Source organism: Canis lupus, chromosome 10 (assembly GCF_048164855.1).
Source record: "Canis lupus baileyi chromosome 10, mCanLup2.hap1, whole genome shotgun sequence".
In the NCBI taxonomy this organism is placed as follows: domain Eukaryota; kingdom Metazoa; phylum Chordata; class Mammalia; order Carnivora; family Canidae; genus Canis; species Canis lupus.
Window position 1 is genome coordinate 75,793,543 of NC_132847.1, and position 12,846 is coordinate 75,806,388.

The 12,846-nt window shown below is 57.5% G+C and overlaps 1 protein-coding gene across 1 annotated transcript in view; it reads right to left on the minus strand.

Moving 5' to 3' along the window:
* Positions 1–7,351: 7,351 nt before the first annotated feature.
* The window catches only part of C5 (complement C5), a 74,733-nt gene continuing 69,238 nt past the window's right edge, over positions 7,352–12,846 (minus strand). Inside the window, exons 40-41 of the mRNA XM_072842585.1 lie at positions 8,344–8,482; positions 7,352–7,768 (exon numbers count right to left, since the gene is read on the minus strand). Of these exons, the coding sequence (XP_072698686.1) occupies positions 7,627–7,768; positions 8,344–8,482 (281 nt within the window). The 3' untranslated portion in view covers positions 7,352–7,626. The remainder of the gene's footprint in view (positions 7,769–8,343; positions 8,483–12,846) is intronic.

The window sequence follows — 12,846 nt, forward strand, 5'->3', positions numbered from 1 at the left end:
CACTTTTTTAAAAAGATTTTACTTATTCGCCAGAGAGAGAGCGAGCGAGCGCACAAACAGCAGGGAGAGGGAGAGGCAGGGACCCCGCTGAGCAGGAGCCCGACGTGGGACTCGATCCCGGACCCCGGGACCATGACCTGAGCTGAAGGCAGCCCCTAGGTAACACCTCCTGAGAGGAGCATCCTGAGTCCCTCGGGGGCTGTGATGGAGGCACGTCTGAAATGCAAAATCAAACAGACAAGGAAAGCCGCCCGGCCGCCATCCTGGGTGCGTGTCTGGTGACCAGCGTCCAGCTGCACAGCCGCAGCCTGGGGCAGGGCCCGTGTCCCCGCTGCCCCTCCGGTGACGGGACCAGGGCTGCGGACGGCGGGCCTGGCACCGGCCTATCCCCATCCCGCTTCTCCTTCCGCGGAGAGCGTGTGTGCCCCCAGCCCCCCACCGCCGGGGCCCTCCGAGGACAGACCCACGGGGAAGGACACATCCTGGGAAGCAGGGACCCAGGCGGGCACACTCACGCGCACGCGTGCCCACGGCCGCCTCGTCCAAGGGTCGGAGGGAAGCTGGCAATCTGGATTTGTAGGTGGAAGCTCTTGATTTTGAGAGCGCTCCGCGAGCCAGAAGGCAAAGCCGCTGAGTGGGTGTCTGTGGGCCGGGGCAGGTGACATGGGGCGGCTGGGCTCACCCCGCGGGGCACCGTGTGCACAGCACAGCCAGGGACAGGGACAGCATGGCCGGGGACAGGGCCACCACGGCAGGGATGGCCACCGTGGCTGGGACAAGGCCGCCGCCCCTGCGCCCTCTGAGGACCTTCCCGCCGAGGCCCCAGCGTGGTGCCCCCTAAGCCGGGCGCCCGTGCCAGCCCCTGTGCCTGCTCCCCCGCAGCCCCGGCTCCCTGGGCCCGCGCTGCTGCTTTGTCCGAGGGGTGTTCCTGGCCCGGCCTCGCCCGAGCACCAGGTCCCGCAGGATGTGCCCCCCCACACCTGGGCACCCCCCCGCCCCGGGCACCCCATCCCCGGGCACCCCCCCACCCCCCCGGCCTCGCCCGGAGTCTTCACACAGTTTCCTGGAAACGTCAGGGCGGCGGAGCTGTTTCCCTAACTCAGGAGACAACTCAGCAGTTTTGTTTTTCAGCGTCTGGGACTCATAAACCTGGAATCCTGTCTTCGTTTTTCCACTAGAATTTTCCTTGGCTGGGAGCCTGGCCCGGGCCTTGGCCAAGAGGTTGCGCTCGGCCGGCCCTCTGCCGGGCTCCGTCCTCCCCACCCAGGGCACGGCGGCTCTACAGGTGGGGAGACTGAGTCAGGCGGTGGCAGCGGGGATGCCGCCTCGGAGGAGCCCGAGGGAAGCCTTGCCGGGGAGCGGCGTCCAGGGCGGCCCGTGGCCTGCGCCCGCGCCCCTCGGCTCGTGGGCCTGGAGCAAGGGAGGCGGAGCGGAGCCTGGGCGGCCGGGCGGGTGGGCCGGGCGGGCCGGGTGCTTCACTCCCTGGGCCGTGGGCCGTTAACTGGCCAGGAGGGAGAGTGCGCAGGACCCCGGGCCTTGCTTTTGATGTCGTCCCCGTCTGGCAGCCCGCGGGCCACTGTCCCCACCGCCGTCAGAGCGGACGACCACCACTGCCTGCTGCCCTTGCGGGACCCGCAGCACTCGTCGCATCTGCGTGGCCAGGCCTGGCGCCCCTGGGCTCTGTGTCCCGCTTCCCGCACCCTCCTGTGGGTGCCCCCCTGTGTCCCCCCAGTCGCTCACACATCAGCATCGCTGTGGGCTGCTCTCCCTCGAGTGTCTGTGTGGGCATCTCCGTCCCCTTACAAGGACACGGCCCTGTCGGAGTGAGGGCCATCCTCGCCCCGCCGCGGCCTTCCCTTGCCCTGACCAATTCCACCTGCGATCACCCTATTTCCCAAGCAGGTCACATTCTGCGGGGCCGGGGGGAAGCTCCTGGGGGGGCACAGCTCAAGCCATCAGGCCCTCCCTTCCCACTTGGCGCATCTGTATCTCCTCCTGCCTTCCCTGCGTGTCCTGGCACCTGTAGCCTAAGTCGGGGACCGAAGCATCCCCGATTTCCCCGCCCCTATTCCCTCCACACTCCTTGTCCCACCTCCAAAAGCTCTCCTGGGGCTGCCCGTGTCCCCGCTAGTTCAAGCCACCATCACTTGGTGACACCAGCTGCAAGAGCTCAGTGAATCCCGGCCTCCCTCACCTGCCTGGTCTCACACCCTCGCCTATGCAGAGCACAGTGTTCTAGGGATCCGCCCCCGCACCCCTGCCCCCTGCCCCCCGCCCCCCTGTGTCCCGGACCACGGCCTTTCTCTGGAATGCCCTCTCCGACCCTCCTACAGCTGCTCCTTGTCACGAGGCGAAGACCAGCTTAAGATCATCTTATTGACCGACACTCGGAGACCCTGCGACCCCCTGGTCAGGAGCAGCCACCGGTTGTTCCCCACCACACGCCCTGATTTTATTTCTCTGCAGAGAATTTTGTAAAGAGGTTATTTTTTCTCATTTCTGTAGGTACTTACTGCCTTTTGCCACATTTGCAATGTAGTTCCTGGAGAGCAGGGGACCTTGTTTACCTTGGTCACACCATCTAGGACCGTGTCCGGCACACGGGAGGAATTCAATAAATATTTATTAAACGAATAATTAATCCTGCCCAGAAGATCTTTGTTTGTGAGCCCTACCCCGCTCCACCCCCCACCTCCACCCTTTTGGAAATTTATTCTATGCATTTTTTTAAATAAATATTTTATTTATTTATTCATTAGACACACAGAGAGAGGCAGAGACACAGGCAGAGGGAGAAGCAGCTTCCATGCAGGGAGCCCGACGTGGGACTCGAACCCGGGACCCGGGATCACAACCTGAGCCTCAACCGCTGAGCCCCCCAGGCGCCCCTGGAAATTTGTTCTAAATAACCAACAGGAGGAACAGGGGACACACACCCACTTTGGGTCTTGACGCCTGTTGTCCAAGTGGTTTGCGAAGCTGTGAGGTCAGGTTTCATTTCTCAGGCGACTTTCGAATCCCAGGGGCCCAGGGAGTGTCTGGCCTGGGGGAGGGGGCGTGGCGGTTAGAGACACCGAGCGGCGGGTTAGAGCTGCTGCCACGGGGCTCGGGCGTCCCCGTCCTCCGTCCTCCGGGCGCCCGTCCCGAGGTCAGCGGCCTGGTCGGCCCACCTGCTGCGCCAACGCGGTGTGGCCGCGGGAGCTGGGGCGACCGGGGAGCTCTTCCCGGGGTGAGGCCGAGTCCCAGAGGCCAGCTGGGAGGCAGGAGGCTGTGCCAGCCGGGGACACAAGGGGGCTTGGGCCAGGATCCGCTCAGCACTGGAGCGTCTCCCCCAGGTCACGGGGTCGGAGCTTCAGGTGCGTCTCTGCAGAAGCTCCGGAAACGCAGGCCTGTCCTCGTGGCTGCGCGCACAGCCGCTCGGCGCCCCCAGGTGCCCCGTCCAGGTCGGCCACAGGCGCTGACGACTCGGGACGCGTGGGCACCGCTGCGGGTCGGAGCCTGCATTCCTCAGGGGGCCGCCGGCTTCCTGACGGCGGGAACCACCCCTGGGGCAGAACAGTCCAGAGTCCTGAATCCGGCCTCCACCACCTGCAGGCTCAGCGCTCCCGGGGGGCGGGGGTGCTCAGCCTCTCTGTTCCCCGCTTTACTCCTCTGTACCGTGGCAGTAGCGCCGCCCCACGGGGTTGCTAGTGCATTCAGAGTCACGGGTGGAAAAGACACAAGAGACGCCTAACACCTGGGCAGCACTTGGCGGGCAAACGGGTCTCCCAGGTGCCGGGATGTGCCCTGGGCACGTCTGCCAGTGCCTTGCGAGGGCAGCCTGCGGTCCCCGCCGTGGCCTCGTGGGCCTCCGACCTCCCCACCGCGTCTGGCTGCCCCCCCCCGTCCCCGCCTGCCGGCCCGTGAAGGGTGGCCTGCTAGGGCCCCGCCTGGCTCCAGGCCTTGCCCTCTGAGGACCAGCTCCGTGGCCCCGGGACAGGGGGCAGGGCCTGGGCGCAGGGCCTGCGGGGTCAGCCGGGCACCCCTAGCCTGCCGGGCTCTCCCCAGAGAGCGCTTTAAAGTGTGCGTTTCTAGGCTCGGCTCAGAGCCTGTGCTCAGCAAGGCCAGGGTGAGGCCTGAGAACCTGCCTTTCTGTCTGTCTGTCTGTCTGTCCTTTTTTCCTTTAAGATGTTATGTGTTTGATACAGAGAGAGCGAGTACAAGCGGGACTGGGGCAGGCAGAGGGCGGGAGAAGCAGGCTCCGCGCTGAGCAGGGCCCGACGCGGGGGACAGCGGACACGGCTCCTAACCCTGCAGCCCCCACCTGGCTGATGTCGCTGCTCCGTCTTCACAGGCTTGCTGACCTCAGGAGCATTGGGGAGGTCCCCGACCACGGCAGGTCCTACGTCCTCACCGTCTCGGTGCCCCATGGTAGCACGTCCACCGCATCCCGTGTCTCACACACACACACACACACTGCGGCCACCCCAGGGGCCATTTTCATTTGCACGCTCGGCACATAAGGAAGGAGCAGCCACCCGTCGGGCCCAGGCCCTGGGGAGTGGAGGGCACGCAGGGGAGGACACGCCAGGTGCTGCTGCCAGGTAGTGGCCCTGGCTCCCCGGGGGCCCTCCTGGCCTGTGCCGTCGGCGGGGAGCTGGGCAGGGGGCTGATGACAGGACCCAGGGAGCCCCATCGGGACCTGAGCGGGAGTCAGGGGACGCCTAAGTGGCCGAGCCCTTGCCGCACTCCCGGGCGCCTGAACCTCCCGAACTGTGGGGCCCGCGGGAGGACGCCTTGTGTCCATCGGCACGTTTGCGTCCTTTGAGGGGGTGGGGGGCCTGCAGCGAGACTTCCTCAAGTTGTGCTTAAACTGTGCCGCGTCCTAACGTCATGCGGAGGTCCTCGCTGCACCCCACCCCCACCCCGGTCAGGCCCTCACGGTGACTGCGCCGGAGCCCAGGGCGCAGGGGGCCCAACGGTGCGGGCGAGGGAAGGCGTGGAATGGGTCCCTAAGCTCGGGCCCAGCCGCCTGCCACCCCACCGAGGGTGCACAGCGTGGCGGGGCCGCAGCCCAGGCGCAGGTGCTCCCCCGAAGGCCTCCTGCGTGGCCCGGCAGGTCGCTCCCTACATGTGTCGCGGGGGTCCCGGCAGTGGGGCCACTAACCTCCTGGCTTACAGGCGTGAGAGCAGAGGCTTCGGGAGGCAGAGCAGGTGCAGATGGCCGGGCGACCCCCCGGTCCTCCTGGAACCCCCCCCCATCCTGTGGTTGGCACCTTGGAGAGGACGTGGGTATGTACAGGTGACGCGGAGGCAGGGGGAGGCGGGCAGTGTCCCCGCAGGGCCCACGTGGGGGTGCACACGGATCCTGTGGTGGGGGGCCTGTGGGGAGGCAGCCGTGTCGGGGGGTGAGGCCGTGTTGGGGTGCGGGCCTGACGGCAGAGGGGACCCGCAGGGCTCTCGTCCCTCACTTCCGTCGCCCGTCCCTCCCCCAGGCCAGGTGTGTGGGAGCAGAGACACCCATGGGGCCGGTGCCGAGTTGCACGTGGGGAGCGTCTGGCAGGGCTGCCCCGGGGCGGGTCCACGGGGACCTCTGCAGTACTGGCGGGGCGCATGGCTGTGCCCCGTGTGGGCGACACGCCGGGCCCATGAGCCTGCTGGGCGGCCCGGAGGTGACCAGGCTGCCATTGAGGCTGCGCCGCGGGGGGACACGGCACCAGCGCCAGACACATGGGTCAGGATGAGGAACACGACTCTTTCAGCATCAGGTTTGAGCAGAAAATAGGACAAGAACGTTGCCCGAACCACGAGATGACGAGCCACCCCCTTCCTGGCCGACAGCACGAGGCTGCCGCTCCTCCACGCGGGACCTCAGAGGGTCAGTCCCCTTCCCTGCTGCCAGGCCGCATCCTGCCCGAGGCCACCAGGCCACCAGCGCCCCAGCCCGGCCTGCGGGGCCACATCTTCCTCACGTAGCAGAGAGGCCTTGAGCGTTCAGCCCCCAGTTCCCAGGCCGCGGGGACACAGGGCCTGCCACGGTCCCTGCGGGGCAAGGTCAAGCCTCGGGCGCGGGCCTTCCGCTGCGCATTCCCGGGGATGTTCCCCGTCGGGCCGCGCCAGCCGTGGGGGACAGCACGGTGCAGCCTGGCCCCGGGGCCCCCAGGGGTGCCAGCACCAGGGCTGATGGGCCCGCGGGGAGGAGAGGGGTGGGGGGAAGCTGCTGGATTGGCGGCGGCGCGGCCGCGGGGTCTGGCGGCTGTTTGGAAGCCCTGCCACGGGGGACCCACCGCGAAGGCTGCCCCAAGCTTGGACAGCAAGCAGCGTCCATTGGGACACGGACCCCCCCTCCCCCCGGGCAGAGTCCGGGCCGCGGGCTGCGCCTGCCGAGGAAGCTTCCACGGGAGCAGGAACAGATCCTCACTCCCGGGAGCCGGAGACCTCGGCGCTGCTGCCAGGGCCCTGCACGCCTCAGCCGCTCCCCTCGGCCGTGTGCGGCCTTGTCCTCGGTCGGTCGCCCTGACGGCCGGGCTGCTCCGTGGGTCACCTGGGGAGGTCTCCGCGGAGCTGCGTAAACCCGGCGAGAGGCTCCAGCCTGCACCCGCCTGGGTCTGAGGCCACTGTCGAGCGACGGGCGCGACGTAACCGTGTGCAAGACGGGCGTGTGTGCCCGGAGCCGGACGGGCCACTCTCGGGCTTGGCCGCACTAAGCGGGCAACGGCGCCCTTCTCGGCCTCCCGTCCCCGTCCGTAAAGCTAAAGCGGGCCCATGACAGCCCTGCACCTGGGGGGGGGGGGGGGTCTTGACACGTTGAGTGGGGCCCTGCGTGAAGATTCCCTCGCGAGATCAAAGAGCTACCCCAAAATGTCACTTAAAAATCAACGTCCTTACAAATCGGGCGGGCCCCGGGGACCTGGTTGGGGCCAGAACACAGTCTCCCCGTTCCCACTCGGTCCCTCTCCTCCAGGTTGCTGCCCGCGGCCTGCCTTCCAGGGCAGCGATCCTTGGCCGGAGCAAGTCCCGGGGGCATGGCCAGGTGCTGCGGGGGGGGGATCCCCACGAGGGTGAGGAGAGGGCACTGGAGGGCAGGGGCCTCCCACCGTCTGTTTGCTGAGGGCACTGACGCTAGGCCTCCCGGGTCTGCGCTGTGGCTCTGTCCACCCGTCCCGCCTCCTGGGGGGTTGAAGCGGCCCCGGCGTGAAATAACAGCCCCCCCCCCTCCCCGGTTCTGCACACGGAAAGCAAAGTCACGTTTTAATGATCCATTCTGTGTTCCTTGGTGTTTTCTTTCAAGCAAAGGCCATGTGATGGTAAGATACCACACTTCAGTGGGGCTACTCTTGCGTCCCCAGCAAGCATTCCTGAGCGGCGGGTCTAGGAGCCGTTCCGATTTTTATTGCATCTGGTGTCCGATAACCTTGGAAGGAGGCTCTGTCTCCATGCCCCCCAAGGCCATGTTATTTCCGAAAGTTACAGCTCTTAAAATCATCCCCCAGTTAAAGCAAGTGCCATTAATTCTAAGGAAAGCGAGCTTTCCCACTAAGACCAGCCGTGAATGGTTTTTAGGAAAAAGAGGAGAAAGGAAGGAAGGAAAGGAAGACCCTTCAGCAGCAGGAGCCCAGGGTGAAAACTGTGCGTAGCTCAACTAGTTCAGGAGTTTTCACAGCCGTTTAGAAAGATGTCTTCGGCAAACTCATCTAAATTGGCCAAGAACGCCGGGCAGGCTGGGCACGCGGCGTCCGCCGTAGGCCAGTACTCAATCCAGGTCGAGGAGTCCAAGGGGTAGATGTACCTGCCGAGAAAAAGGACAATGGAGCAGCGTGGCGGCGGCCGCGGGGAGAGGGGGCCACGGCCCCGGAAGCCCCGGCTGTTGGGGTGGCTCAGGCCCCTCACGGCCACATGGTCAGCCGGGCTCTGCTTACCGCCCCCCCAGGGAGGACACCCTCAAACCCCAGGAAACTGCTTGGGGCTCCCAAAAATAGGCTCCCAAGCCCTATTTTTCAAAAAGAGACAATAAAATGCATAAACACTTCTCTCTTACAAACAGAACATGTCGTCTGAGACCCTACTGAGGGGCGGATGTTGGGGGGGGTCGGATGAGCGCCCTCGAGGCGTCGTCAGACCCAGGCCCCAGGGTTCATTGATCAGTGAGCACTCAGCCGCCCTCTGCGTTTTGAGTGGTTCGTTGTCTTAAATTCGCGTGTTTCACTGCTTCTGGGCCTTAGATCAAGTGTGAATTCACACCATTGCATTTAGGCTCCTAACTGGTGGGCTGCTGGTTGACAGCAGGACACAGCGGAAACACGTAATTAAGAATAAATGACGCCTGGTTTTGAAGGGAAGACCAGAGACTCCAACAGGACTTACTTGAAACTGAAATTGTGTTTTATCTGGAGGGCTTCTTTACCCATAATTAAATAGTGTCTTCCTTTCTCCAGCTCAGCGTTCGCACACGTGGCCTTTTTAATGAAGGTGATTTCAGAGTCTTTCTGGGCAGCGGCCTCGCCTGGGAGACACACAAGTGGACGATCACATGCATGTCACGACGCCGTGAGCACAAGCGCCTTAACTCCAGTTCGTCCGGCTGGTGACCGAGGGGTCTAAGCTGATGCCGAGCGGCTGCCGGGGAGGGGCAGCGTCCCTACGGTTATGGCTCTGGGATCTGGAACCAGGCTCGCTGCCCTTTGCTGGCTGTGGGGCCCTGGACGGGCAAAGCCTCAGACCTCGCATCCGAAAGGTGGGGACGATGCTAAAACCCACCCCGTACAAGTCCCGCAGAAGGCCGTGAACGGTGAGGAGGGCCTAGGCCCGAGAAGCGCGCCGGAAGCACTTCTTCCTCCCGTAGAACCGGGAATTGCAAGACCTTCTCTACGGTTGAACATTAATCCCCAAATGTCACATAACAAGATGAAAAGGTTATTTGGTTGCTGGCAATGACCGGCTTTGTAGAGATGCAAAGGGTGTGTGAAAGGACTTGGAGGACTTGAAAGAGGGGAACTCTGGGACCCCCAGGGGAGGAACCCGGGAGGAGTCGGGACGCAGGCTCTCTTCCCGGGCACGCATCCCCTCCCCGGAGGCCGGGCTGCCCTGCACCCGGGTGCATCTGCACCTCTCCAGGTCGCCAGCAAACACCCCAGATGTTCTTCGTGGTAAACCGCTGTCTCTCCCTTCCTCCCACCGTACCTGGATTTCTGTCACAATGTTGGCGTCTATGCGTCTGTGTCTTCAGCGAGGCTGGGAACTCCCTGAGGCGGGGCCTGGGCCTGAGCCATTGCTATAGACTCGGACCTGGGGGTCAGCTGTTTAACTCGGACAGAGTCATCCGAATCATTAAATCCTAAAAAACTTCGGAACCTAGACGTAGTAGTGACTGCATATACGGTGAACCTCGAGTGTGCACACCTACACTCCAGCCGATGTTTCTCCCCTGATGACCGTGAGGACATGACTTCCCCAGGCAGCAGGACCTAAGCTGCATCCCCAGCGCTGTTTACCAGCTCGGCCCCGTCAGGGTAGCAGTGTCGCTGCTGGGGCCTTACTATTATTTTCAAAAGCCTTTTGCTGTGGAAATCTGCAGCCTACTCAGAAGAGGGACTAGGTAACTAACCTCAGCTTCTACGGTCACGGACCTTTTCCCCATTTACATCTTTACTCTGAGCCCCCTGTGTTTTAGGGGAAACATCAGCTCATCATTATTCTTTTTTTTTTAATTAACTTTTTTAATTTTTATTTTTTGCTCATCATTATTCTTGAACTGCATGGTTGCCCTCTGCTCTGGATAGTTTAGTTTTTAGTTTGGCTTGTTGTTCGTGTGCAGCAATTCTTGGGTAAGTGGTAAATAGGTGGTGTTCTGATATTTACGTAAATTTAAAATTTATATATATTAAAAAATGAACACCCAGAATGAAGAGATAATAAAGTATGCAAAAATCTCTTAACATTTTCTTTTAAACGTCGTAAGTATGAATCTTCCAGACAGACAGGAGGACAAAGAAGAAATGATACTGATAAAAAAAAAAAAAAAAAAACTACAGCTTAGAACTCATCTGATACTGTGCAATATTCCAGAACAACCTGGAGTGTCTTCTGATACTATGCAAGAATTGGTACAACATCAGACAAATAATTTGTATTTCCAGAATGAAGAGCACTTGATTATTTCAGTAAAAATAGGAATGGCTTATTCTCCCTTAGAATGTAAAAGCTGGTTGCAAACGGTGCTTCCCGCCCTGTGAGAAGATCAGAGTGCTAACCACCTGTTTTCATCAGAGCGACAATCATGGTTCAGATTAAAAAAAAATGTGATCATCAATGAGAAAAAAATAGAATAATATCACAAATCGATTTCATACAGTGAAACATTTGAAATAATAAAAACCAGAAAAGCATTCTTTTTTATCAGAGTATTGATCAAGCAAATAGATTTGGAAAGCATTTATTAGAAGCTAACTTTAGTCTATGGCTAAAAATGCTCAAGCATTTTCGTACTTGAAACCCTCGAAAGAATTTCAAAGGAGAAGAAAATCAGTATAAACATAAAGGTACAATGTAGACTTGCGGTCCTACGGACTGCAAAATTTCTATCTACTGAAATGAGAACACAACTTTTTGGAAAATATAAATAAGGTGACAAAATTTCAATCGTTCTTGAGAAATTGACTACTTAATATAAAAAGTGATAAAAGTCACATAAAATTTAAAAATGGAAACTTTGACGATAACTTATTGGGTTTTATTGATTGCAAGGTACTGGAAGCAACAACAGAGCAACATATCAAACTGTTTGAGAGAAAAGGAGTCAATGAGGAATATTTATGTGAACACCTTATTGGTGCAAATAGAATGTTAGAGGAGAGCTAGGCTTCAGCAAAAATTCTGAAATTCCCAGCTGTTCCATTTGGCATCAACTGAATTACCCACCAAGCAAGTACCAAGTGTCTCTAGACACTACATAGATGCGAGCCAAGCAAAAACTCACCTTACATATTATCTTCATAAATTTAGTGTCTCCTACGACATACCTAATAGGACACTAGGCCAAAGTAAGTCATAATAGGAAAAGCTTTAAAAATTGCAATAATGAAAACTGGAAAAATATTGGGATTTTGACAGGCAGCTGGTAGTGCTAGCATCACAAAGGCAGTTTGGAAATCCTACCAAGCCCGATTGGCTCACTTTGATAGATGCTGTGGGATAGGAGGAAATATTTGGAAAGTGGATCGATATGTGTTGGTGATTTGCTCATGATAGTCTAGCAGTTATGTCAATACCATCTTCAGATGTTCAAGAAAATATATTTCAGCTTTAATAAGCTCAGAGATTAGAGAAAGAATAGTGGAATTGTATAAAAAAAAGGAAACTATGAAATTGGAGCAAGAGCTGTTATAAAATCAAGCATGATTATAAATTTGGTGTAAAACCAAATAAAATCAATTTAAGGGAAAAGCTAGTTATACGAAAATGTTTTTGTTTTAGTGACAAAAGTAAAAAAAAATACGATGAACTTCTAAGTTCTTAAAAAAAATTTGTGAATCCTAAAACTGCATCTAAGGTGTTTGTAAAACTCTCAGGGTTGAAGGGGAATAAAAATTAAGAAAGTCAGGAAAGCGAAATATTCAATAAATCCTCAAATTTCAAAAATTCAGTAGATTGTTGTCATGATTTAGCTGGTAATAGAGCTACATTATCTGTTAATTATTATTCGCTGATAATAATAAATAATATGATAATAATTATGATGATGATGACGATAATAATACATTAAAAATGTCAGACAGGGTCCGAAGGACTAGAAACATTTTGAATGTAATTACTACCAATTTAGCAGAAGCTGAGAGAGACTTGGGGACCACGAACAATATTATTGCTGTTAGGAGAAATTGCTTATTGAGATTCTACGTCGTGTAAAGACTATCAATTGAATAAAGATGTAATTGGAAAAGTTTGATGCGGTTCCTCACTGTCAAATCAAAGCTCAGACGGGGCAGTCCTGTGCTGAGTCAGACAAAATAAGAACCGACAATTTTCAAAAATAAGAAAACTTATTTGGAATCCTTAGAATGCTTTAAGGAATCCTTTGTGTGACCATTTATATAATTTGACAAGTAGTTGTGAAATACTTACAGCTTAGTTTAATTAGAGAATAAAAAGGAACATAGTTTACAGTGTTTTATATGTTATTTTCCACATGAATTCATTTCATTGTATTGGTTATTAAAAGCCTCATTGACCCTCACCTGGCGTCCAACCCGCCGCTCTGCGCTTCACAGATGCTCCGACCTGGTTTCCCCGCTTCTACTCTGATCCCTCCCACGGGGAAGCCAGGATGGTCTTTCAAAACCATAAACAGATCATGTCACTTGCCTGCCTCAAACCTTGTATTAAATAGCTTCCCCTTGGACTTCTAGAATAAAATCCGAATTTCTTGCCATGCCTTATAGACCCCTGGGGGGGCCCAGCTTCTGCCCATGTCTCAGCTTCATCTCACACCAGTGTCTCCCGGTCTCCGTCACCCAGGGGCTCCTTCAGCTCCTGATGGTGCCAGGTCACCTGCTGTCTCGGGGCCTTTGCATGTTTGGTTTCCTCTCCACCCCATCCCTTTAAAAACGGCTAACTCCGGGGACCCCCGGGGGGCCCCGCGGTGGAGCGGCTGCCTTCGGCCCAGGCCGTCACCCCGGGTCCCGGGATCGAGTCCCCACAGGGAGCCTGCTTCTCCCTCCGCCTATGTCTCTGCCTCTCTCTCTCTCTGTGTGTCTCTCATGAACCAATAAAATCTAAAAAAAAGAAAATGGCTAACTCCTGATGCCACCCCTAAAGGACGCTGGTATCGCACTGAAGGAGTTTCTCACATGAGTGAATGACGTGTCTTAG